The 27769-nt window shown below is 43.6% G+C and overlaps 1 protein-coding gene across 2 annotated transcripts in view; it reads right to left on the reverse strand.

The window, feature by feature from the left end:
- Positions 1 to 33: 33 nt before the first annotated feature.
- BLTP3A (bridge-like lipid transfer protein family member 3A) overlaps positions 34 to 27769 on the reverse strand; it is an 87021-nt gene continuing 59285 nt past the window's right edge. For both annotated transcript variants that reach the window (XM_070361277.1, XM_070361276.1), the window contains exons 9-21: positions 25613 to 25699; positions 24914 to 25084; positions 24380 to 24519; positions 21633 to 21774; positions 20906 to 21099; positions 19241 to 20697; positions 13769 to 13965; positions 11180 to 11334; positions 10945 to 11095; positions 6015 to 6277; positions 5466 to 5574; positions 5235 to 5341; positions 34 to 4830 (exon numbers count right to left, since the gene is read on the reverse strand). In XM_070361277.1, the coding sequence (XP_070217378.1) occupies positions 4705 to 4830; positions 5235 to 5341; positions 5466 to 5574; positions 6015 to 6277; positions 10945 to 11095; positions 11180 to 11334; positions 13769 to 13965; positions 19241 to 20697; positions 20906 to 21099; positions 21633 to 21774; positions 24380 to 24519; positions 24914 to 25084; positions 25613 to 25699 (3299 nt within the window). In that variant the 3' untranslated portion in view covers positions 34 to 4704. The remainder of the gene's footprint in view (positions 4831 to 5234; positions 5342 to 5465; positions 5575 to 6014; positions 6278 to 10944; positions 11096 to 11179; positions 11335 to 13768; positions 13966 to 19240; positions 20698 to 20905; positions 21100 to 21632; positions 21775 to 24379; positions 24520 to 24913; positions 25085 to 25612; positions 25700 to 27769) is intronic.

Here is a 27769-nt window from a genome sequence, read left to right on the forward strand (position 1 = left end):
TTCAATTCCTATAAACAGATATACCAGAACCAATACTGTTTAATAAGTTTAATTTGCTTTTTTCAGGTGGTTCACAGAACCAGTACACTCAAGGTTTGATTAGATATTGCAACATTAAAATTTCTCAATACTGACCAATATTCCAGTTCATTGGATACATTCTCATTGTTTTCCTCAAGAAGAGGGGAATGGAGGGACTTTTTATTGACAGTGATTAGCAGTAATAAGGCTACTGTAGTATAATTGGCAATGGGCAATCTCCAAGAGTTCTTTCTTCTCTATCATTCAGTACCATAAGGAGAGGGGTTCTGAAGCTTTTTGCTTTTGAAGCTTTCCTGAGCATGTCAGTAAAGATTCCAATTCTGGTTAGCACCCTGAGCAGGGGAAATAGCTTAGACACAAAGTTGGGCAAATCTGGCTTTTAGTGTCTAGCATTAAAACTTGTGGCTTTAAACATGTACTTAGCTAGTGGAGAAGACACTTCAGTGGTGCATTTCACAAAGAAACGCTGTAAGACTCAGGCTAAATCTTGACCAAAAACTGCAGGGAAAACCAAATAAACAAAAATACATATCTCAGCTCCAGGGGAAGCTTTTTAAGTGGTCATAGGAGCTATACCTATTGCAATATGAGATACTGGATAAGGCTGAAATTTACAGATAATAAGGAAGAAAGTTCACATCCCAAGTATAGCCACTTAGCAAAGCCTCACAGTTTAAGGTTATCTAAGAGTATTCCCCCTTGTATCTGTTGTAAGAGATGGAAAAAATAATCCCCATTCAACAACAGCAACTATATGTACCTACCCAGAGGTGAATGGGAATATTCCTCCTCCAGCAGGAGGTAGGGGAAGATTCCAGGGAAGGTTATAGTCCCTGAAAGGAGAGGACCTCAATCACAGCAGAATCTCTTGAAGCACAATAATGACTATGGTCAATCACAGAGCAATGACAGCTCTTGGAGTTCTCAAATAGCCAGATGTCATCCCACTAGCTTGCGCAGCAATGCTGTTTCCATCATTTTGTGATATTACTATTAACTGTTTTTGAAGTTAAGGTAAACATATAAGGGAGGGAAAAAACGAACCAACCTTAGTTTAAAGGTTTGGAATGCAAAGTTCCTGTATCGGTATGTTCAAACTACACCACCTTTCCACCACCCCCTAAACTAGCCTATGGGAAAACTGACGTAAGTGGATGAAATGGAAGAATTTCAGTTATGCGGTATGTGAGGGCTGCCTTAAGCCTTGTATATTCCAAATACAGGAACCATTCCTTTCAGAACCATGAAAAAGTGTACATAAAGGTTGAGGCCCATGGCAAAATGAGGGTCAGATTAAATACACAGCAAAAAGCAGCCATGGTTAGACTAGAACCCATTCCTTCTGTCTTAGGTCTAATAAACTAGCTTAATGATTCCAGTGAGTTAAAAACAGGATTTGAGATTGCTAAGCACCCCTGCAGCTTAGCTAAGAGAGATTTAAACCAGTCCATTTGCACTAAAGCATATCTCCAGTACCTCCATATAAACAGGAAATCTAGACAGTCACAGGTAATACCAGGTGTAAACGCTTCACAGCTGACACGGTGACTGCAGTGGCAGAAGTCTCTTGGATAGGGGTGTTTCACTCCAGACATTTTCTTGAGGTATTATTATTTCGTGTTCACAGTCTTAAAGCTCCAAGGCAGAAATCGTCAGCAGGCCGAAGGAGCTGATACTACTATTTTTTTCCTTCCATCCTTTTCATTTATTCTGAGGACTACCAACAAGGTCACATTTCTTCACTATGAAAGTTTTTCTCCCCCCAGTGAATAGGAGTATGAAGTTATACAAGATGACTTTTACTAAAATTCCATGGGATGCTGACCCTCTACCGCATTTCCTGAGTGAGGAACTTCAAGACAATGGCCAAAGCTATCACATAAGCAAATTCAAATTCTAGGGCTACATTTGTCACATGGACAAGAGCGCCACAGAGCCCAGAAACCTGAGCGAGCTCTGGTCATTAAAGGGGTGAGCCTCGGCGCTGGCCAGATTTGTTTCTATTGCCTCCTACCAAGCGGACACTTAAAGAGAAAGTGTACCAGGCAACTCTTCGCATGGAGGGACAGGGAGGGCAGGAAAGCAGGGGAAGGGAAGAGAACCAGAATGTGATTTGAGACCAATGCAGGTGAGCCTGAGGTTGGATAATTCTGTCTTCTGGCTACTGGCTCTTCCTCTGTCCCCTCTAAGAACATTAGACATGCCACGCTGGAGAGGACCAGTGATCCTTTTTGTTGATCATTCTGCCTTTGACAGAAGCACTTAAAGGGGAGTCTGTGGAGGGATGCAGTGGGTAACTCCATTGTATATCACCAAATAACCCCAGTTTCCTATAATTCCTTTTGGAAAGTCATCATGCAAGGATTCCTCGTAAACCTTCTGCACCAATATAGTTTCTTACAGCACCACTTCTTAAACAGAGAGCCCTAGGAGTTTCTGATTTGCTACAAGAAGTGCTTGTAGGTGCTAAGGCTACAAGGGCCAGCCCTAGTATTGTGGGACCCGAAGCACATGCCCTGGATCTTGACTGAATATCTGACCTAACACTACCCTCAGCTTTCATCCTTTTCAGAACTGGAGCTCACATTTTAAAGACGTGTACCTCCACCCCTGATGATTTTTGCTGTTCTCTAGACCTTTTCACCTTTCACCACATACTCTGTAAGTAAGGCCCCTAGAAGTGCACAGATCATTTAAGGCGTTACCATGGTCTTTTCTGAGATGCTGTTTTCTGTGTTGGCTCCACACGCCCTACAGCAGCACTCTGACCCCTCTTCCCTTATGGCAACGCTTAGGTTTCTTTCCTGAGCTCTTTCCAGGGCTCACTGTCTCAGTGGTTGCTTATTCTCCCCTAAGGGCACTGCTTCACACTAACCTATAGAGAATCTCACCTGACACTTTCCTGAGTATTCACAGCCCAGTCTTTGAATCTTCTGCAAACTTTTTTTTAAATTTTATTTTATTTTTAAACTTTTCATAATTGTATTAGTTTTGCCAAATAATTTTTTTTTAATCGCCTCTGGTTTATCTTCACTGCCTGGAAGTAGTGACATTTGATTGCATTATAATATCCTACTTTCAGGTTATTTATAAAATTCTTAAATAAGGTTAAACCAAGCATCAACCGATAGGGAACTTCCACTGTTGACATTCTCTCAGAAAGATGTTTATTCTTAAGTCTCTCAGCTGTTTCCTAAGCATGAGAGGATATCCCCATAAACTCATAGCAATTGCTGTTTTTAAAACTGTCTTAGTTTTAAATCACAACAAAAAGCCTTTAAAAGTCTGAGCAAATTAGATCTTGTTCCTTCTTGAATGTATATTTCTTTTTATCGTCAAAATACTAGAATATACAAGTCAGGCATGATTCCCCATAAAGGAAACCATTTATCTTTCCCCTAGTAGGTCATGTGTGATTAAGACTTTAGTGACACTACTAAATCATTATTTTACCATCTCGCCAATTCAAGGTGAGTTCGCTGATGAACAGTTCTGTCCAATCAACAGAGCTTGAAGTACAGCACAGAGCAGTATGGATCAAGATAGAATGTTGGAGAGGAATTAGGGAAGAAAGAGGGGGAAATAGCTCTTTCAGCAGTTAGGGCAAAACCTAGCTATGCTGAAGATTTTTTTTAACTCAAGTCAAAATAACATGATTTTAAAAAGCCACAGTGATAGAGGCAGGTGAGAGGCAACTGCTGAGATGTTTATGTTACCGTATAAAACACAATTTCAGTTCCGACACCACCAAGGACTAAGGAGATTGCTGGTAGGAAGTCACAGCGCTGGGAAAGCTGATGTGCCAGGGACCCCCGGGAGACAGGAAAAAACCTGTGAGGGGCAGCTGTGGAAGACAGACAGGACACGGCTGGCAATAGTGGGTTCAGTAGGAACCAAGCTCTCCTACGATCCCCACCAAGCCTTGACCTCAACCTAGCCCAGAGTGAATCGTTTCTTGATTTAAATTTCAAACACACTGTGTTACAGAAGGGAGAGGTGATACAAGGGAGCCGCTACTGCTGTTTACTTCCTACCACAGCATCACAGCGATGACAGGCGTCACACAGAGGAAGCTTAACCCTGAACGATCTGATTGTAACATCAGCCAAGATGACAGGGGCTTAGTTTCCTTTCCAAACAAGGCAGAATCCATGTCTCACTTACTCCTGTGCCTCCCCTGGCTCCCGCCTTGCTGGCTACTTCCTGTTCCATTCTACCGCCGCAGCACTTCCCAGGTCCACTACAGAAAGCAAGCTCTGAGACACAGAACCTTTGGTGACTCTGTGGGTGACCGAACAAGGAGATGGGAACTCTGCGCTGTTCACACAGGTTGTGGAGCAAGCAAAGGTCTCTGCCATGAAACCAGGTGGTGAAATGACCCTACAGTGTTGAGAAGATTCCACCTAGTGTGCTGAGGGCCAAAAGGACAGGCGAGACGTGATGCCTGAGCCACACACAAAGTGGGCCCCAACTTTCTGGAACGTGGTCATGCTTTGCCCTGTCTTCCATCCAAGTCAGAACCGCTAGTACAAAGGACACCACCAGGAGTGAGCTGTGCGTCCTCCGCCGGCTTGTCCAGCACTGGACGGAGTCTGTCACAGGTGGTGTGACTGCTGGTGATCTCCTCCTCTCTCCTTGGCAAAGATCGCTGAGCCACTGCTGTCAGAGCTCAAAGAGGGGGTTATATTTCCTAATCTCTTCAAGAAGTTTTTCTTTATCCTGGTTGGCTTGAGCCAATGCTTGTTTAGTTTCTATAAGTTCCTTTCGTAGGGTAGGCAGTTCATTCACCTGAGGAACAACAAAGAAGTCATGATCAATCAATAAGGTAACACACCTTGCAAAGACATCCAGTAAGGGAACACGGAGGGAGAATTCAAGCAGCACAATCCGCAAGTTTGGTCAAAGATCAAGAGAACCAGCAAGGTCTCTTCTCAGAGGCTAATCCCCTCTTCAGAGCTCATCAGCTGCAGGGACAACAGCAGGTGGAAGATGTCATCAGCAGGCATTCATCTCTAGCTCCTGACCTCCAGCCTCTGTTCAGCACTTCCAGAAGCTACTGCTAGGTGACAAAAGCCCAGACCGCCCAGCTGTACCAGCACAAGCAACCTTGTCAGCCCTCTGGATTTTACCCACTTCTATGATTACAACCCCAAAGGGTTTACAGGAAAGGTACTGTTCAGTTAGGGCCTCACCTGTGGACCAAAAGCCTCCCCGGTGGACACCAAAAACACCTGTTCTTTGGGGGGCTGCCTCTTCTCACTCTTAGGTGCTTTGGCTGATGGTCTGTCTTGAGCAGCAGCTGGAAAAAAGTAAAGGCTCTGAATGACAACTGCCAGCAACAAGCGGACTGTTCCTACTTGTCGTCTATTTCCTTACAGGAGCAGAAAGGTAGAGAAGCCGGGAGGCTGACAAGCCCTACTCACCGCCTATGTGGAACACACCGTCGTCACTCCGACTCAGGACAGTGTGCTCCACGGACAGAGTGATGGGTATGGGGCCTGGTGAGGTGGGGTAGATGGGGGGGACATCATCCTGCAGGAAAGAGAGAAGCCACATGAGGCCCCCAACCAACTCAGTGCAGCTTAGGTAACAAGCCATGCTTCCAACTGTGGAGCTGGAAGCACTGTGTATCCATACACTCTAGCGAGGCATGAGACGCATAATGAGTCTCTCCCATTCTAGACACAGTGAGCCTGAGGATCTGCTAACCTGTGGGCTTGCACAGTCATGCTGCATGCCAAAGGGCAGGGCTAGAGACAAGGCCCCCCTCACTTGAACCTAGAACTTTTTGCTGCTACTACATACTTAGGTACTACTGTAGTAGTGAATACTAACATGCCTTTCCTCACTTGGTCCTCCCCACATTTCACAGGGACATGAGAAGAAGTTAACAGCTGTCACTGTTAACAGGGTCAAGGGTCAAGAATCCGTTGCTTGACCAAGTCTAGGGTAAACCCCAAAGTTCCTCTCACCTTTAGAGTGACCCTGGAGTTCAGGAGCTCAATCTGCATGGGAACCACCACTGGTATCTCCTCATCCTCCAAGAAGGGCCCCAGGCCACTGAGCACCGAAGTGAGCAGCTCAAGGTCACAGCCCTGAAGCAACAAATGCAGGAAGCCGTTCTGTGTAGCCAGAGGGGAATGAACAGCTGCACCAGGCCCCACCTCAAAGCGAAGGCCCACAGCTGGCCTGATGTGGCCAGTCTTCGAAGTGGAGGAGTCCTGAAAGCTTGTGCCTTTGTGAAGCAAGACAGAAGGAAAATACATTAATTAATTACCAGCCAGTGATTGCTCAAAGCACTTTAATATATAGTTAATATTCACAACCATTGTGATTATCTCAGTCGTAAAGATCTTTCTTGTACAGTTCTTCTGTGTATTCTTGCCACCTCTCCTTAGTATCTTCTGCTACTGTTAGGTCCATACCATTTCTGTCCTTTATTGAGCTCATCTTTGCATGAAAAGTTCCCTTGGTATCTCTAATTTTCTTGAAGAGATCTCTAGTCTTTCCCATTCTATTGTTTTCCTCTATTTCTTTGCACTGTTCACTGAGGAAGACTTTCTTATCTCTCCTCGCTATTCTTTGGAACTCTGCATTCAAATGGGTATATCTTTCCTTTTTGCCTTTGCTTTTTGCTTCTCTTCTTTTCACAGCTCTTTGTAAGGCCTCCTCAGACAGCCATTTTGCCTTTTTGCATTCCTTTTTCTTGGGGATGGTCTTGATCTCTGTCTCCTGTACAAGTAACTAACCTCCGTCCATAGTTCTGCAAGCACTCTGTCTATCAGATCTAGTCCCTTCAATCTATTTCTCACTTCCACGGTATAATCGTTCAGGATGTGATTTAGGTCATACTTGAATGGTCTAGTGGTTTTCCCTATTTTCTTCAATTTAAGTCTGAATTTGGCAATAAGGAGGTCATGATCTGAGCCACAGTCAGCTCCTGGTCTTGTTTTTGCTGACTGTATAGAGCTTTTCCATCTTTGGCTGCAAATAATGTAATCAATCTAATTTTGGTGTTGGCCATCTGGTGATGTCCATGTGTAGAGTCTTCTCTTGTGTTGCTGGAAGAGGGTGTTTGCTATGACCAGTGCATTCTCTTGGCGAAACTATTAGCCTTTGGCCTGCTTCATTCTGTACTCCATAGCCAACTTTGCCTGTTACTCCAGGTGTTTCTTGACTTCCTATTTTTGCGTTCCAGTCCCCTATAATGAAAAGGACATCTTTTTTCATGATGGTGTGATCACTGACCTAGAGCCAGGCATCCTGGAATGTGAAGTCAGGTGGGCCTTAGGAAGCATCACTACGAACAAAGCTAGTGGAGGTGATGGAATTCCAGTTGAGCTATTTCAAACCCTAAAACATGATGCTGTGAAAGTGCTGCACTCAATATGCCAGCAAATTTGGAAAACTCAGCAGTGGCCACAGGACTGGAAAAAGTCAGTTTTCATTCCAATCCCTAAGAAAGGCAATGCCAAAGAAGGCTCAAACTACTGCACAATCGCACTCATCTCACACACTAGTAAAGTAATGCTCAAAATTCTCTAAGCCAGGCTTCAGTAATACATGAACCATGAACTTCCTGATGTTGGCTGGTTTTAGAAAAGGCAGAGGAACCAGAGATCAAATTGCCAACATCCACTGGATCACTGAAAAAGCAAGGGAGTTCCAGAAAAACATCTATTTCTGCTTTATTGACTATGCCAAAGCCTTTGACTGTGTGGATCACAATAAACTGTGGAAAATTTTGAAAGAGATGGGAATACCAGACCACCAAACCTGCCTCTTGAGAAACCTGTATGCAAGTCAGGAAGCAACAGTTAGAACTGGACATGGAACAACAGACTGGTTCCAAATAGTGAAAGGAGTACGTCAAGGCTGTATATTGTCACCCTGCTTATTTAACTTATATGCAGAGTACATCATGAGAGACCCTGGGCTGGAGGAAGCACAAGCTGGAATCAAGATTGCCAGGAGAAATATCAATAACCTCAGATATGCAGATGACCCTTATGGCAGAAAGTGAAGAAGAACTAAAGAGCCTCTTGATGAAAGTGAAAGAGGAGAGTGAAAAAGTTGGCTTAAAGCTCAACATTCAGAAAACTAAGATCATGGCATCCAGTCCCATCACTTCATGACAAATAGATGGGGAAACAGTGGAAACAGTGTCAGACTTTATTTGGGGGGGCTTCAAAATCACCGCAGATGGTGACTACAGCCATAAAATTAAAAGACACTTACTCCTTGGAAGAAAAGTTATTACCAACCTAGACAGCATATTAAAAAGCAGAAACATTACTTTGCCAACAAAGGTCCATCTAGTCAAGGCTATGGTTTTTCCAGTAGCATGTATAGATGTGAGAGTTGGATTATAAAGAAAGCTGAGCGTCAAAGAATTGATGCTTTTGAACTGTGGTGTTGGAGAAGACTCTTGAGAGTCCCTTGGACTGCAAGCAGATCCAACCAGTCCATCCTAAAGGAGATCAGTCCTGAATATTCATTGGAAGGACTGATGTTGAAGCTGAAACTCCAATTCTTTGGCCACCTGATGCAAAGAGTGGACTCATTTGAAAAGACCCTGATGCTGGGAAAGATTGAGGGCAGGAGGAGAAGGGGACGACAGAGGATGCGATGGTTGGATGGCATCACTGACTCAATGGACATGAGTTTGAGTAAACTCCGGGAGTTGGTGATGGACAGGGAGGCCTGGCGTGCTGCAGTCCATGGGTCGCAAAGAGTCGGACACGACTGAGTGACTGAACTGAACTGAATATTCATAAGAGCCCTGTACCAGAAGTGTTATTATCTTCCCATTTTACAGATGAGAGAACTGAGGCACAGAGAGTAACCTGCCAAAGCAGCAAAGGTTGTGGACTTCCCTGGTGGTCCAGTGGTTCAGCCTGCCTGCCAAGGAAGGGGACAGGGTCTGGTCCCTGTTCTGGGCAGATCCCACATACCACAGGGCAACAAAGCCCTTGCACCACAACTATTGCAGCCCATGTTCTAGAGCCTGTGCTCTGCAACAACAGAACCCACTGCAGTAAGAAGCCCACATGCTGCAACTCCAGAGTACTCCCCACTCACTGCAACTAGAGAAAGCCCACACACAGCAACAAAGACCCAGTGTAGACAAAAATAAATAAACACTTTTTTTAAAACCAACAAAGTAACACAGTTTGCAAGTAGCAAGGTAGGAGCTGCATGCAAGCTGCCTGACTGCAAAGACCATGGGCTTGGCCAGTCTGCTTTAATGCCTCTCATGGTAGGAGGGACATTAAGGACCAATTAAAAAGCTGGTCTTGCTTAGAATCAGAGGCAGTGGGCTAATAGCCAAGGTGAAGCTGAAACAGAGGACCCTCGGGAGTTCCCTGATGGTCTAGTAGTTAGATCTCAACTCTTTCACTGCTAGGACCCAGGTTCATCCCCTGGCTGAGGAACTGAGATCTTACAAGCCATACAGCACAGCCAAAAATGAATAAACAAACAGTGGACCCTCAACTCTGCTAAATTTGATCATCTCTTCCTTTCTCCAAGTCTTGATCTTCTCATCTTTCTCTCAGGAAGCCAAGCAGGATCTATGTTAATTTACTCAAAACTGCATGAAGAATAAGCTCAGGTGCAGCCAAGGCTATGAAGCAACTTACATACCTATATACCTGTAATTGGTACAACCGTTCTGGGGAAAAAATGGGCATTATCTAGCAAAATGAAAGCTATACCTACCCTAATGACCTAGCAACTATTTCCTCAGGAACATAAACCTGGAGAAACTCTCCAACATATGTAACAGGAGACATATACAAGGATGGGCATGTCAAAAGAACCCTATTTGAAACAGCAAAAAAAAGTGGAAACAAACCACATGTCTGTTCAGAATAGAATGAAGACGTGAACAGAGTAATGAGTACAAGAGAGATTTTGGGGGTGATGGTGATGGTTGCAGAACTCTGGAAGCTTACTAATATTTATCAAAGTACACACAAAGAGTGAATTTCATAGTACGCATATTATACCTCATTAAAGCAGTTGTTTAAAAAGTCATACATTTCTCCAATAGAATATTATAAAGTAGTGAAAATGAATGAATTACAGCTAACTCAACAACCTAGAAGGATGTGAAATCATAGTACTTGAAAGGAGAAAATCACAAAAGAATATAAACAATAATTCCACTTAGAAAAACTCAAAAGCCTACACAGCTAAATACACTGATAAAAAAAAAACATGTGGAAGAATTGTAAAGCAAGAAAATGAAAAATACAAATTCAGGATAGTGATCCCCTATGATAGGTGAGAGGCAAGAGGAAGGTTCTGGAGAGGGGCTCCCGGGGCTCAAACTTAATGGTACTGTTCTATTTATTAAACTAGGTAGTAGGTACATGCATTCATTGTTTTGTGATTATTTTATACCTTATCTATATTTTTTATAAGCATTCTACTTTACAAGCATATCTACTCAATATTTAAAAATAAAATTTTTAAAAAACGAAGCATGTAGTTTAAGTCCAGATTTTCCCTGCCATCTTTTAAAGTATAAATGATAATTTACATCAAAGGACTGAATCAGAAGCTCCCTGATCAGATACAGCTTGATGTTAGCAGCCCCACAAACAAACAAGAGGACACTGTGCTCACATATGAGGGTAAGGGGCACTGGGGAGGTGAGGATGGAGACCAGCCTGCCGGGCACAAAGCCTCAGCGAGAGCTCTGGGCAGCTCCTTGTGAGGAGGAGGCTTCGTTAGACTTCTTCCTCCCCCTAACGGCTGCTGGAGAGAAGCGCCAAGGACTTGGCACTCAGCTGGCTGCCCCTGGAGCACAGGACAGGAGCAGCTTAAGCTCTGACTGTCCTCCTCCCTACCCCAGCTCAAATCCCACTAGCTCTCCTGGAATCCCACCATCCTTACCTGGGCACTGTCCGTGCAGGAACTGCCAGAGTCCCACGGTGCCCGGCTGCTGGAGGGTCAGCTTCTCTGCTTGCAGGGCCACAGTCAGGTCCTCACCACGTACCTCAATCCCCAGAGACACCTCATGCACCTTCAGGACCAGAACTGAGACCTGTAACGGGAGACACGCTTAGCTGAGTCCCAAGCTGCCAGCTGAGAGCCCACCCTCTGCAGAGAAGAAAGTAGAACAGCTGACCAGGTGAAGACTGAGGTCTTCCCCACTGGGTGAGACCGAACTGTTGGCCTCTGGCGACCCCTGGCCATAACTATCCACAACAGGGTTCTCTTGAACACCAGCACTGTCCACAGCATTGGGAAGAGATCCCGGTGGAAGAGATTCTGGACCAGACTCTGCAAAAGAAAGATAACAAGAGTTGGAGAGTCAAAAAATTTTACTCAAATCCAATCTCTAGTGACAACTGTAAAAACAAAAAACTTATGACATTCATGAGAAAACTGGAAATTTCAAGACTAACTGGATATTTAATGAATTTAGGGAATTATTGTTAATTTTTTAAAGTGTGACAATGGTATTTGTTCATGTTGAAAAAAGCCTGTAAATGGAAGCAACCCAAGTGTCTATGGACCGAAAAACGGTTAAACAAAATGTGGTACAAATGGAAAATAAATACTAGCTTTAAAAAGGAAGGAAATTCTGACACATGCTACATACAACATAAATGAACCACAGAGACATCATGTTAAATGAAATAAGCCAGTCATGTACAATTCCATTTACGTGAGGTACCTAAAGTGGTCAAATTCATGGAGACAGAAAGTAGAATGGTGGTTGCTAGCGGCTGGTGGAAGAGGGAATGAGCAGTTATTTTTTAATGTGTATAGACTTTCAGTTTTGCAAGATGAAAAGGCTCTAGAGATAGATAGTGGGTGATGGTTGTACAATGATCTGAAGGTACTTGATGCTACTAAATTATAGTTAAAAATAATTACGATGGTAAATTTTATGTTATGTACATTTTACCATAATTTTAAAAACTTTTAATTTGGTTAAAAATCTGTATTTTCTAGAGATGTGTAATGAACATATTTATATATTTATGGATAAAATGATATGGTTGGGATTTGCTTCAAAGTAATATGGAAAGAAGGGAAGAGGGCAGAAGAATAAATGAAATAAGAATTGCCATGACATCTGGTCCCATCGCTTTATGGCAAATAGATGGGGAAACAGTGGAAACTGTGAGAGACTTTACTTTTTTGGCTCCAAAATCACTGTAGATGGTGATTGCAGCCATGAAATTAAAAGACGCTGGCTCCTTGGAAGGAAAGTTATGATCAACCTGGACAGCATATTAAAAAGCAGAGACATTACTCTGCCAACAAAGGTCCGTCTAGTCAAAGCCATGGTTTTTCCAGTAGTCATGTATAGATGTGAGAGTTGGACTACAAAGAAAGCTGAATGCCGAAGAATTGATGCTTTTGAACTGTGGTGTTAGAGAAGACTCGAGAGTCCCTTGGACTGCAAGGAGATCCAACCAGTCCATCCTAAAGGAGATCAGTCCTGAATATTCACTGGAAGGACTGATGCTGAAGCTGAAACTCCAATACTGTGGCCACCCAATGCAAAGAACTGACTCACTGGAAAAGACCCTGATACTGGGAAAGATTGAAGGCAGGAGGAGAAGGGGACGACAAAGGATGAGCTGGTTGGATGGCATCACTGACTCAATGGACATGGGTTTGAGTAAACTCTGGGAACTGGTGATGGACAAGGAGGCCTGGTGTGCTGCAGTCCATGGGGTTGCAAAGAGTCAGACATGACTGGGCGACTAAACTGAAATGAACTGGGACAGTAATAATAAAGATTTTGTCGAAAATCTGTCATATGGCAGTTGTGATCATATTTGGAAATGGAAACCTTTCCAAATAAAAATAATTTTTAAAAAAACTGCCATGAGTTCTTAATATCCCAAGCTAGGTAATGGGTATATGAGGTTCATTATTTGATTCTATTTTTAAATATTTGGATTTTTCCACAAGAAATTAATAATAAAACAAACATGGATATGCCATCCAGTTTAAGAAACAGTATATTCTCTTTTTATTTTCATTTAGATACTCTTAAGTGACGATTTTACGCTTCCCTGGTTGCTCAGCGGTAAAGAATCCATCTGCAATGCAGGAGCCACAAGAGACGCGAGTTCGATCCTTGAGTAGGGAAGATCCCCTGGAGGAGGGCATGGCAACCCACTCCAGTATTCTTGCCTAGAGAATCCCATGGACAGAGAGCCTGGTGGGCTACAGTCCATAGGGTTGCAAAGAGCTGGGCACAACTGAAGCGACTTAGCATGCACACAAGGGCCGATTTTAAAAGTTTTCATTTCGATAAGCTGAAAGAATTAGTCTAACTCCTAGTGGGGTTTAATCTAACTCCTGAAAGTTACTCATTGTACTATAGACAAAAAGCTCCTGGTTATTTTCCAACAATGAAACACATAGTTAAGCAAAAGAGGAAACACACACACACAGCATTGACACAGCCACAAAGTTAACCTACTGCCATCGCTCCACGGCTCTAAGACTAGCGCTCTCTTCTTTGAGTGTTGTTCTGTGATAAGGGTCAAATACCTATCAATAACCTAGAAGATGTGAGGATAAATTCAGACTCACAAATCCACGAAAACTTCACTCTTCTTTGGCTTTGATTAAGAAAATGTCTGCTTCCTCATAGCTCAGCCCCTTCTGCGTCCTGCTGGTCTGAATACAGGCACCAGAAGAGCCCTCTTGAGGCTCTACGACTCTGCCTGGCTCTGCGTCCACTTACCAGACTCCAAGAGCATCACGAAGCTCTCACTGCCGTCACTGTCCACTGAAATCCGGTCTTCAGGGCCACTGTTATCCAACGAGATGCCATCAAATGACTGCTGGGATACTGTCCTCTTCATGGAGAAAAATCGGAGTCGGGCAGCACCTCCACTTACGGGGGCTGCCGCCCCTTCGTCTACCTTGGCCACAGGCTCCCTGTTTGAAAAACAAAAACAGAAACCACGAATGTGGCTTAGGAGGCACGTTGTTTCATTCCCTTGCAAAACCCACCCTTTTCAGCCCAGACAACTACTGTAAGCATAAACTTTGAGGTCAACTATTACCTTCTGTAGAAGGGGGTCACACCATTTTTCAACTGCTGGGCCTTTCTGAACCCTCCTATTCCAGCATTTCAAACTGCACAGGCAGTTCTCCCATGTCAAATGTCAAGGTTATTCAGGATTATCCTATCTATAGCAGAGACCTACTACCTACAGCCCTGGTGCTTATGAGTTGTACCCAAAGCCATTCCTCAAGCATTTACTGAGTAACTTCTGCATACAAAGCACCACACAAGACACAGGGCAGTGGTGGCCAGTGACAAATAAGACACCCTCCCTGTCCTCAAAAAATGTGTATTCTATCAGGAGACAGGGGACTATACACAAATAACATTACACGGTAATAAGTCACACACTGTAAGAGGGACAGGGATACAAGCCAAAGGCTAGCCAATGCCAAAAAAAGGGAAACGATGAAAAGAAGGGGATCAGGAATGGCTCTGAGGAAAGAGATGATGTGTGAGGTGGTCCTTGAAAGACTGTGAAGGAGACAGCACAGAGGGCCTTCCGTGGGGAAGAATCAGCCTGAACAAAGTTGTTGCACCAGAAAACAAAAGGTACCTTGCAGACTAGCAAGCAGCGTAGCTCAGCTAGAGCACAGGCTTTGCTGGGGAAGAGCAACAGAAGTCAAAGTTAGAAGGTTTCTTTAAAGAAACTTGTAAAGACCTTTTGAGTCCACCCTCCTATGATACAGGTGAAGAAACTGACTCAGTTTCAGCTAAAGGTAGAATTAAGAAGAACCCAAGTCTCCTAACTTCTTGCTAAGTGCTCTTTTCACTTAACCACATGAGTTGCAGCCAGATCATAGGAAACCCTGGATAGAAGACAATGCATGAAAGTGCTCTGAAAACTATGACGTGTAGGAGAGAGATGAGAAATCTCTGTACTGTCCACTCAATATTGCTATGTCGCTAAAACTGCTCTAGAAAATAGTCTATTTTTAAAAAAATATAATGTGCCATATGGATATATCACAATAATTGATAATACCACACTAAGAAGTTCAAACTCAACTCAGAAAAAAGAAAAGGCCAGAAGGGTTTAGAATAGGGAAATAATAGGATTACACCTGTGTTTTAGGAAGTCTGACCTGCCTTTTTCAAATAAGCTAGAGATGGAAAGACATCCAACAAGAAAATCAACCAACAGTTTACTAAAATACTCCACCTGTGGGAGCAGACAGGAAAAACTGATGTGAGACTCCCTAGAGCCCTATACTCAGAGTCACCCTCCTAGGAGCATTAGTATCTAAAGGAGAATTTATTAAAAAGTAACTTCTCAGGCTTCATCTCAGACCTCCTGGAAGAGGAACTCTGAGGGTAGGGCTCAGCACTCTGTGTTTTAACAAGCCTCCAGATGATTCTGAAGTATGACTAAATTTAAAAGTATGGTCAGAACCTGACAAATGCCTGGAAAAGGCAGAGCTTGAATGAGCAGGAGAATGAGGCCACCCAAAAAATAAAGAAAAAAAGAGCTGGTCTGGGATAAGGAATTTAGTTTTACACATGTGAGGTTCAAGGCACCCCTGGAGAGCCATGTGGAACTATGTGCAGTAGATAGTTTTAAAGGAACAGCAGGGGAGGGAAGGAAATCAGGACTGAAAATAAGGACTCTTGCAGAAGTGAGTCAATGGACAAAATAACCAAGAGAGAAAGTACAGCTGACCCTTGAACATCACAGGTTTGAACTGCACAGGTCCACTTATATGTATTCTTTTCTCAACAGTACAGATTTTAGTACTACAGGGCTTCCCAGGTGGCTCAGTGGTAAAGAATCCACCTGCAATGTAAGAGATGCAGGTTCAGTCCCTGAGTCAGGAAGATCCCCTGGAGAAGGAAATCGCAACCCACTCCAGCATTCTTGCCTGGGAAATCCCATGGACAGAGGCGCCTGGTGGGCTACAGTCCATGGGGTCGCAAAGAGCTGGGCATGCCTCAGTGACTGAGCATGCACACACAGGACTACATGGTCTACAGTTACCTGAATCTATGGATGCGCTGAAACCACAGATATGCAGGAACCATTCTACAGGTAAGGCCAACTACAAGTTACATGCAGATTTTCAACTGCACAGAGATTCAGTGCCCCTAACTCCCATATTGTTCAAGAGTTAACAAAATGTATTCAAAAATGCAAAGTGATCTAAATCTGAACGTTTGGCAAATTCATCTTAAATGAATGAAGAACCTTAAATTGTTTAAGGTTTAAAAGAACCTTTAAACAACTTAAAAGAACCTTAAAACGTTCGTAGTGTGTGACCCGATAATTCCACTTCCTAGGTTTTATTCTAATAAAATCTTTATTCTAAAGATTTTATTGTGTTCTAAAATAAAAGATTGAGATATGAATAAAGAGTCATGTTCACAAAAATAAGAACACTTAACACAGCATTGGTTTCACCAGAGAAAAAAGTAGAACCAGACTAAATAACCCCGCAAGCCTAGATTGTGAACTGGATGAATAAATTATGATGTATCTATTTGCAAGAATATAATAAACCAATTCACCAAAGAATTGATGCTTTTGAACTGTGGTGTTGGAGAAGACTCTTGAGAGTCCCTTGGACTGCAAGGAGATCAAACCAGTCAATCCTAAAGGAGATCAGTCCTGAAAATACATTGGAAGTACTAATGTTGAAGCTGAAGTTCCAATACTTTGGTCACCTGATGAGAAGAACTGACTCATTGGAAAAGAACCTGATGCCGGGAAAGACTGAAGGCAGGAGGAGAAGGGGACGACAGAGGATGAGATGGTTGGATGGCATCACCGACTTGATGGACATGAGTTTGAGCAAGCTCCAGGAGTTGGTGAAAGACAGGAAAGCCTGGCGTGCTACAGTCCATGGGGTCACAAGGAGTCAGACACAACTGAGCAACAACAAAAATAGGGCAATTAAAAATTATATATTCAAGTACTTCATGAATGGGAATCTTAAACAAAGTGAATAAAAGTGGGAATTTTCTATATTCTATAGAAATAACATAATCCTATTAAAAAAATTGTGCAAACATGTACAAGCATTCACATGGACACATAAATACATGTATAAAATCTGGAAGATTCGAAAGTCAATGAGGGCTAGCTCTGGATAGTGTCGGGCTTTCCAGGTCCAGCTAGTGGTGAAGAACCTGCCCGCCAGTGCAGAAGACATAAGAGACACAGGTTCAATCCCTGGGTCGGGAAGATCCCCTGAAGGAGGGCATGGCAACCCACTCCAGTATTGTTGCCCGGAGAATCCCACGGACAGAGGAGCCTTTGCAGGTCGCAGAGTCGACACGACTGCAGCAACTGAGCACGTCACGCACGCACTGGATAGTGTCATTACAGTGACTTTTATGTTTGCTTCTTCATTCTTTTATTTTCTACATATCGACAAAATGAACACAAATTATTTTGATAATTTTTCAGTGGGGTGGGCGCCATGCCATGTGGCATGTAGGATCTTAGTTCCCCAACCACAGACTGAACCCGGGCTCTTTATGGTGGAAACATGGAGTCTTAATCACTGGACCACCAAAGAAGACCCCATTTTTATAATTTAAAAAATAAAACGATGATAAAAGTGATCAGAATATGGATAGCCTAGTGCCTTGGAACAGTTACATTTATAGGATAAAAGGAAGAAGAGAGCAGCCAAGGAAAAAGATGACTACTTCAGAGAAGTGTGAGTAACTGCGCAGGGTTACAAACACTCAGGATGGACTGACTGGAAGGGCTGGAGTCCTGGAGAAAGAGGACTGAGAAAAGGCCGCCAGCCTGGGCAGTGGGGAAGTCGGTGCTGGTGTTTGAACGAGCCCGTGTCACACACACCTTTCTTTTCTCCTTTCACCTCCCTCTGTCCCCAGCCCTCGCCCATCTGCATTTGGTAAAGGCAGCACCTTTGGTGACTGGGAGTTCAGGCTCTCAATCCTCACCCCAACACTCACAAGCTGTGTGATCTTGAGTAAGTTTGTTACCTCTCTGAGCCTCAGTTTCCTCATCTGTAAAATGGGGAGTGATATTAGTTCCTTGCTTATAGGGTTCTTATAATTCATTGGGTTAATATTGTAATATTTAGGACAGTTTCTGACACATAGAAAGCAGTCAATAAATCTTGCCTAGTATTATTATATAATTTATCTTTTAAGCTTTCCTTCTCTTTCCTCCTAGGCTATCTTGGTCAAGCAGGAAGAAGCCCACTTGCAGGCTTTGCTTTGAGACCAGTTTAAGAAAATCCTCTTAAACAAAAGCTCTAAAGCCATTGATCTTCTCGGCAAAGATTTTCCATAGTTCTCATCATCCTTTCTGAAAGCACAGACACTCGTGGAAAAAATCTATGCCTTCCCTCCCTTCCGACTGCACATTTCTGTGTTTTCTGCTCACTCCCTACTGTAGCCCCAATGCCTAATGCAGGGCCTCGTGCACAGTAAGGGCTCAGAAAATATTTGTGACATGAATGGATGAAATTCTCCCCTCTTTATTACCCTGGCAGATATTGATAGGTGTACCAGAAAGAGCAAATCCAAAGCTCCAGCTTTTCAATGTATAAAAGACAGGATCCAGCTTTTCAATGTATAAAAGACAGGGCTCTGGTCTCTGAAGCCTCCATTTCCTCAGCTATAAATTGGGCTATAAACATCTGCAGCGAACTCCACAGACTATTGTGGGATTACATCAAACAAAATATTACCCAAGGGCCCACAGAAAAGAATAAAATATCATACTGGCATTATTATTCTGATACAGTATATCTGTATCAACAACAGGGAATCAGTGAAAGAGATAACTTGATGCTATGAAACAATAAATGTTGACTTGAAAATTGCCCAAGACCAGACTAAGATACATGGAGGCATGTGAAAATTCATGGGATTATGTTATTTTATTATAATTCTGGGTTCTTCCCCATCACAGGATTAGATGTAGTCCTGAAAATAAAATCTCTCTGACTGAAATACCTATTATCCTCTAAATACCTGAAAGTTCCTCTGCTGCTCTCCAGGCAACTCTGAAAACTAAAGCCTTTGCCACATTAACTAGCCCATTTTACACACACTCCTGGACTACAGGCGCTTCCCAGTCTACAAGTGTGCATGGCAGGAGGCCTGAGCCCCGTAGCCAAAGCTAGAAGGAAAAGATGAAGTGACTGAGGGAGGCAGAGAACCACTCACTTGGCTGGGGGCAGAGACAGCATCTTGTGCATGGTGGAGGTCATTCGGTCTCTGCCCAGACTGAAGGCATCCTTGGTCAGTGACATAGCTTCCTTGGTGAAGTCCATGGTGGCATGCAGTGCCTCCTTGGTGGCATCCTTGGTCATGTGAATAGCACTTGATAATTCTCCTTCTTTGTTCTTCAAGGGGATGAGCTCACCCTGTCCATTCAGACCAGAATCCCTGCTCCCTGGGGGCTTCAACGCAGCTGGTGAGTCAGATGCTTGGGCTCTGCTCGGTCTCTTGGCCTGTAAGGAATCAACTGCCTTGTGGCCCTTCCCTGCCTCCTGCTGGGCAAGAGAACCTGCACCCTGTACTTCTCCGTTGCTGTGGAGAGGCAATGGCCTGTCCTGGGATGCATCCAGATGTTCAATGCCACTGTCTTCCGGAACCTTCTCGGGGCTTGCTGGGCCCTGTTCTGAGGAGGCGTCAGACTTCAGCTCCCGGTCCTCTGAAGGAGACAGCTCTGAATCTATCAGGCTGGTAGTATCTGAACCCTCAGAGTCAGCCTCATCAGCCCCAGGGGGAGGATGCATGAGCAGAACCACCTCCGCGCTAGGAAAGAGGACACCAATGCAGGCTGTCTGGTCCTGCAGGGGAGCCCCAGTCATGGCCTCTGTATCCTTAGTCAGCTGCTCCTGAAGACCCTGAAGCACCTCCTTCAGGCGAAGGAGGGCCAGGTACTGGTAGTGGTCGAGCCGCAGGCAGATGTGCGCAGGGGAGTGCACGAGCATGTGCACGCCCGCTGTGTCCTCCAGCTCCATCAGAGGCCCATTGCTGTCCACAGCGCCGCTGCCTTCTTTTGGGATCTCCATGACTTCCGGAAGGCCTGACAGGCTTTTCAAATCATGCTCAGTCTTTGACCTCTGATGGGACACAGTGTCAGGGGCCAGGGCCTCAGAATGGACAGGACTGCCAAAGCTGGCGGACGGTTTCATTCTCCCTTCTGTGGCCATACGCAGCTTTCGTGCCTGTGCTTGTTGCCAGCGGAGGGGCAGGCAGGCCCAAATGGACAAGGGGAAGGCGGCCACAAAATTCAAGGTGTGGCCTTTGAAGTTCTCTGTTCCCTCAAAGTCCAAGGAGATCTGGGTGAAGTGGATGGACCAGAGGTCCTGGGAAGCTTTAAGCCTCTGAGGAGGGAGAACACTAGACTGAGGGAGGCAGGAATCCATCTGGAAGGCGTGATCCATAAAAAACATGTGCAGAAAGCTGAAGCCGCCTGGTACCTTGGGAAACTGAACATAACTGGAATGAAAGAACTCAGTAGCAGCAAAACCCCGGAAGAGACTCTGGAGGTCTGGACAGCTACAGTATGGAGCGTGACGTGTATTGGTGGCAGTCATGCCTGATGCACAGAGGACAAGGGACTGGGGACGATGCAACACAGCCCGCTCTCTCTTCTCCAGCGGGAAGCTCACCTTCAGAGAGAAAATGAAACCCAGTTCAGAACGGCCAGCTGAGCATCTCTGCAACCCACCATTAACACACGCATGTCGGACCATTTGGGTTGTAAAACTGCTTTTCTTCTTTCTATCCAATGGGCAAAGCAGAACCTTGAATTACAGTCATGGTAAAAATGCAACTGTGGCTGCCAAAAGGGAACAGAAATCCCACTCTCTACCTTACCTTCAACCAGAAGGCATCCAGGCGGATGTCCAGATGTTCATCTTTCTGGCTGGAACCTTCCAGCTTGTAGATAGCTTTGAACTGCTCCAAGCTGCGGTACAAATCCAGGCAGAAGAGGTTTCCCCAGAGTAAGCTGGCAGGATCCATAGTAAATGTCAGACCATTCACCTGAATGTAAAGATTGGGACAGGGAACTGGAAAGCAGAGAAAAAGAATTGCCGCAAATGAAGTAACTGCTTGACTCTTACTTACCAGCTAATATTCATTTTATTATCAAGAGAGCAAAGGTATCGGACTTCGCTGGTGGTCCAGTGGTTAAGAGTCCACCTGCCAATGTAGGGGACTCAGGTTTGATCCCCAGTGCCAGAAGGTCCCACACGCCAGAGGGCAACTAAGCCCATGTGCCACAACTACTGAGCCGCGCACCCAGAACCTGTGCTCCGCAACGAGAGAAGCAACGACGAGAAGTCCCTGCACTGAAACAGACAGCAGCCTCTGCTCGCCTAGAGGAAGCCCACACACCGCCACAGAGCCCAGCACAGCCAAAAATACATACATTTAAAAAAAGAGAGAGCCAAGGAATCTTCTGGGCAGAGTTTTCAACAAAAGTGTGCCACACTAACTCAAACACCTAAAACTCCTAACAGAATAGGAACGGAGACTCCAAGGCTGACTACTGTGAACACGATGAGTTAGACGGGAGGAAATGACCACGGCAGATGCTTACCTGGCAGCTCCTGATTATCAGGGAAGTAATACTCTGTGAACTCAATATGAATGGCAGAGACCTGAGTAGGGAGGTTGTGAAGATTCCGACTGCAGGACAGGAGTGTCGAAGGCTTCTTACTTGGCTGTCCAGCTGTTGAAACCTAGGCAACCACAAGTGGCTGTTAGCATCCGTACCACACCCCAAACAGAATTTCCAGCTTCCTCTGAGGTAGGATAAAGCTTCTATAATTAATTCTTCCAGTGTCTGTCACGGGGAATAGAGTGATTTTCACATGGATGCCAGGCATTCTCACACCTGACAAACACGATCTGTGAGTTCATCTTTCTCATGAAAGGTTTGTAGTGGGGTATTCAAAGGAATTATATCAGACCATTGTATCTACTGTGGGCAAGAATCCCTTAAAAGAAATGGAGTAGCCTTCATAGTTAACAAGAGTCCGAAATGCAGTAAGTAGGTACAATCTCAAAAACAACAGAATGATCTCTGTTCATTTCCAAGGCAAACCATTCAATATCACAGTAATTTAAGTCTATGCCAAAGAAGCTGAAGTTGAATGGTTCTATGAAGACCTACAAGACATTCTAGAACTAACACCAAAAATAGATGTCCTTTTCATCATAAGAGGACTAGAATACAAAAGTAGGAAGTCAATACTTGGAATAACAGGCAAGTTTGAGCCTTTTCATCATAACAGGCAAGTTTGAGCCTGGAGTACAGAATGAAGCAGTGCAAAGGCTAAGAGAGTTTTTCCAAGAGCATACACTGGTCATAGCAAACACCCTCTTCCAACAACACAAGAGAAGACTCTACACATGGACATCACCAGATGGTCAATACCAAAATCAGATTGATTATAGTCTTTGCAGCCAAAGATGAAGAAGCTCTATACACAGTCAGCAGAAACAAGACCAGGAGCTAACTGTGGCTCAGATCATGAACTCCTTATTGCCAAATTCAGACTTAAATTGAAGAAAGTAGGGAAAACCACTAGACCATTCAGGTATGACTTAAATCAAATCCTCTACAATTATACAGAGGAAGTGACAAATAGATTCAAGGGATTAGATCTGATAGATAGAATGCCTGAAGAACTATGGACGGAGGTTCATAAACCTGTACAGGAGGCAGTGATCAAAACCATCCCCAAGAAGAAGAAATTCAAAAAGGCAAAACAGTTGTCTGAGGAGGCCTTACAAATAGCTGAGAAAAGAAGAGAAGTGAAAGGCAAATAAGAAAAGGAAAGATACATCCATCTGAATGCAGAGTTCCAAAGAATAGCAAGGAGAGATAAGAAAACCTTCCTCAGTGATCACTGCAAAGAAATAGAGCAAAACAATAGAATGGGAAAGACTACAGATCTCTTCAAGAAAATCAGAGATACCAAGGGAACATTTCCTGCAAAGATGGGCTCAATAAAGGACAGAAATGGTATGGACCTAACAGAAGCAGAAGATACTAAGAAGAGGTGGCAAGAATACACAGAAAAACTATACAAAAAAATATCTCAATGACCCAGATAACCATGATGGTGTGATCACTCACGTAGAGCCAGACATCCTGGAATGTGAAGTCAAGTGGGCCTTAGGAAGCATCACGATGAACAAAGCTAGTGGAGGTGATAGAATTCCAACTGATCTATTTCAAATCCTAAAAAGATGATACTGTGAAAGTGCTCCACTCAATATGCCAGCAAATTTGGAAAACTCAGCAGTGGCTACGGGACTGGAAAAAGTCAGTTTTCATTCCAATCCCAAAGAAAGGCAATGCCAAAGAGTGTTCAAACTACCACACAACTGTACTCATCTCACATGCTAGCAAAGTAATGCTCAAAATTCTCCAAGCTGGGCTTCAACAGTATGTGAACCGAGAACTTTCAGACATTCAAGCTGGATTTAGATAATGCAGAGGAACCAGAGATCAAATTGCTAACATCCGTTGGATCATAGAAAAAGCAAGAGAATTCCAGAAAAACATCTACCTCTGCTTTATTGACTGTGCTAAAGCTTTTGACCGTGTGGATCACAACAAACTGTGGAAAATTCTGAAAGAGATGGGAATACCAGACCACCTTACCTGCCTCCTGAGAAATCTGTATGCGGGTCAAGAAGCAATAGTTAAAAGCAGATATGAACAATGGACTGGTTCCTAATTGGGAAAGGAGTACGTCAAGGTTGTATATTGTCACTTGGCTTATTTAACTTATATGTAGAGTACATCATGCAAAATACTGGACTAGATGAAGCACAAGCTGGAATCAAGATTGCCATGAGAAATATCAATACCTCAGATACATAGATGATACCAGCCTTAAGGCAGAAAGCAAAGAGAAACTAAAGAGCCTCTTGATGAAAGTGAAAGAAGAGAGTGAAAAAGCTGGCTTAAAACTCAACATTTGAAAAACTAAGATCAAAACAAAAAGAAAAAAATGAAAAAAACAAAAAGAAAAAAAAATTAAAAAACAAAAAGAAAAATCAAAAAAAAAAAAAAAAGATCATGGCATCTGGTCCCATCACTTCTCACTTCATGACAAAGAGATGGGGAAAAAAAGGAAACAGTGACAGACTATTTTCTTGGGCTCCAAAGTCACTGCAGATGGTGACTGCAGCCATGAAATTAAAAGATGCTTGCTCCTTGGAAGAAAAGCTATGACAAACCTACACAGCATATTAAAAAGCAGAGACATGAATGAATGAACTGCTTCCCCGCCTTTGCAGCCCTGTTTCCCCATATCATGGGCTCCTTACCTGGTGGATGTCCAAGTCATCCACCCTTATGACCAAACAGCTAGAGCGCAGGCGGTTCCATGCTGGAGGCCGAAAGACTGTCTGCCGGCCCTGAGAAGGGCTTCTTTCTAGGGGGCTCTTTCGAGGACTGGAGAAAGAATCTAAGTAAAAATAAGAAGGTGGGAAAGAGATTCAGATACACTCAGTTCTCATTAACAGAACTCAGAAAGTAAAAACTCTTAAGATCATTAATGGTACGTGTAGAAAAGAGCTTGTCAACACTGGCAAGCTTCTGGAGGGAACTCAAAAATCATCTTCTCCTTCAGACCAAGGCAACAGAGATGAACACGGAATAGATATGTTAACAGCTGCTCTTCCACATTGCAGCTCTGCCTGGAGACAAACAGGACCCATAAAGAAAAAAAGTCATGAATGTCTCTTGGTGCAATAAAGTTAGCATAATTAGCCAGGCCAGTGCTTTATTGCCACTGGATACTCAAAAGGCAAATGTCAAGTGACAAAGTTACGGGATTCCTCCAGCTCCTCATAACCCACCTGCTTTCCTCCGGAAGGAAGAGTCTGCCCCCAGGTGCCAGGGTGGTTTCAGATCTGTCTCCTGGTGCCACTTCTCCATCTTACTCTGAAATTCTGTCACCAGCCTCTGGGCCCACTGGCCTCGGGTCTCCATGGCCTCACAGTGACGCACCCAGTGTTTGCAGCTATCACCTGTGCAACAAGGCAAAAAGATTTCAGCCTAAGATCATGATCCAATGTCTTAATTATTCTTTTCCATTGGTATAGCTTTCCATAGTTCAGAATCTGATCCCTTACCACCAATCCAAAATTCTCTAAGATAAGAAAAAATTATCCAGTGAGAGCACTCAAGTTCTTCTGGATTCTGTATGTGATTTTTCCTAAGGCTCCCTAAAGGCCAGCTGCTGACTGCTGCATCTTTGACCGTGGACCACTGGAAAGGCTCTAAAATTAGTGGAAGTGAGGGGCAGAGCACAGAATCAAATGCCACATCTCAGGCACTGCCTCCCCTCCTGCTTCTCATCAATGATAAAGAGTCATCAACAGCAGACCCCACAAGTTTCCAGAGATGTCCTCTTGAAAAAAGACTACAGCCAACACCTCTCTGAGCCTGTGCTGCAATCCCAGGCAACCTTCTGCTGGACAATCAGGGGTGAACTCAGGCATCAGTCTTCAACACCTCAGCCACACTAAAACTGCACGCATTCAGCCTTCTCCTACCTGCCCAGTGGAAGGGGTAATAGTCGAATGCCATCTTGCGAAAGGTTAGCTGCATTGCACCACCCATGAGTCTGTTTGCAGAGACACCTACAAAGACAAATAATGGTGAAAAGTAGCATAAGAAACAAAGAGGCCTAAACACCACTTGAAGCACTGAAAAGTCCTCCTGAGGGTCAGCTCCCAGGCCTGGCTGATTCATAAGTGCAGCCAACAGGCTATGATGGTAGGTGATTTGCAAGGCTGAGCTATCCTCTTTTGAACTGCAAAGTATATACTCTAAAATTTGTTTGTTTTAGAAAAGCATATTCCATTGTCTCTGTAAATGGCTGCCCGATATCCAGAGAGGCAAAAGCAGCAGCAAAGCTCAGGATTCCAGAATTCCAATCTTAGGTCTCCCACAGGCACACCTGACAACATTGACTGACTGGTTCCCCCAAACCCGGCAATACCAGTACCGCTGCCTCTCAATACAACTCCTGGAGAGGCATAAGCCAAACTCTCCAACAAACAGGGACCAATGTTATTTCCTTCCATATCTTAGCTAAAACTGTGATATCGGACAGTCATTATTACACACTGTACATACAAAGAATGATGGAACACAAAACCACTGCACTAACAAGGACATTATAAACAGACAGAAGAGTGTACACAAATTGAAGTTTGTCTGCAATTGGTCAAATATTCTATTGTAGATCCTGAATTCAATTCTGACTAAATGAATGAACTTTCTGTGTTTCTATCTTATCTCTCCAACTGGACTCTAAGCACAGTAAGAACAGGGACTATTTCTTCTCCATATGTGTGATGAAGAACACTTGTCCTGTTCTGCACTTCCATCCTATCCCTTCCTCCCGATTTCCAGGAAAGGGAAATACTGTGGGACCATCTAGCTGTCAGCTGGTGCACCTACAATCAGGGAGTCATTTCCACCCAATCTAGGTACTACCACCCCAAGTTCTGGACTATTTACCATCCTACCAAGAGGTAAACCTACACCAATGTTACTGCTGCTCAACCTTTTTGTCATAATTAGTACCTCTTAGGAGCCTGTTGCGGAGGAGCCTGGTAGGCTGTAGTCCGTGGGGTCGCTAAGAGTCGGACACGACTGAGCGACTTCATTTTCACTTTTCACTTTCATGCATTGGAGAAGGAAATGGCAAGCCACTCCAGTGTTCTTGCCTGGAGAATCCCAGGGATGGGGGAGCCTGGTGGGCTTTCGTCTCTGGGGTCACACAGAGTCGGACACAACTGAAGTGACTTAGCAGCAGCAGGAGCCTGTTTAGATGTTTTTTACCTAACTGCCCCTTCCCTATGAAATTTAATACTACAGATGCACTGTATATCATACGTACTAAAGCTTATTCCTTTTATTCAATGCAAGGTTAAGAAAGACTGAATAATTTTTTTAAGTTAAAAGATTTGGGACTTCCCTGGTGGTCCAGTGGTTAAGGCTCCACACTACCAGTGCAGGGGGCATGGGCTCAGTCCCTGGTTGGGGAAGATCCTGCATGCCATGTGGACAAATAAATAAATAAATAATTTTTAAAGTAAAATTAAAGATTTAAAGCTATTAATATTGAATTTAATTTTGTATTTACTGAGTAACTTTTAATGTAATTTATTTCTGATATAAATTATAATGTGTAGAACCATGTATGCATTTTAGCAATTTATATAAATACATAAGTGATATAATCAGATTATTAGTTATTCAAAATTATTTTTGAAATAAACAAAAAATTTTAATTAATTTCTTACAATTATTTTTCATTAACCTTTAACTTTCACTTAATATGAGAAAATAACTTTTGGCTTAACTTTGCTGTTATTGAGTCACTAAGTTGTGTCCGACTCTTCGCTTAACTAGGTGCTAGATATTCATTCAGATGGTGTCAATATTTTCTCAACACAATTAAATTACTGACTTGTTGAACAATTTGTGGAATTAAATAATAAAATATAAACTATTTTTATTTAATTCTCAAAGTTCAAATTACAAAAGTACTAAGCATTAATGGGAATTCCCTGGCAGTCCAATGGTTAAGACTCTGCATTTCCATTGCAGGGGGTACATGTTCAATTCCTAGACAGGGAACTAAGATCTTGCATACCACATGGCATGGCCAAAAAAAAGAAAAAAATACCCAAAGGATT

Source organism: Bos mutus, chromosome 23, assembly GCF_027580195.1.
Source record: "Bos mutus isolate GX-2022 chromosome 23, NWIPB_WYAK_1.1, whole genome shotgun sequence".
Classification (NCBI taxonomy): domain Eukaryota; kingdom Metazoa; phylum Chordata; class Mammalia; order Artiodactyla; family Bovidae; genus Bos; species Bos mutus.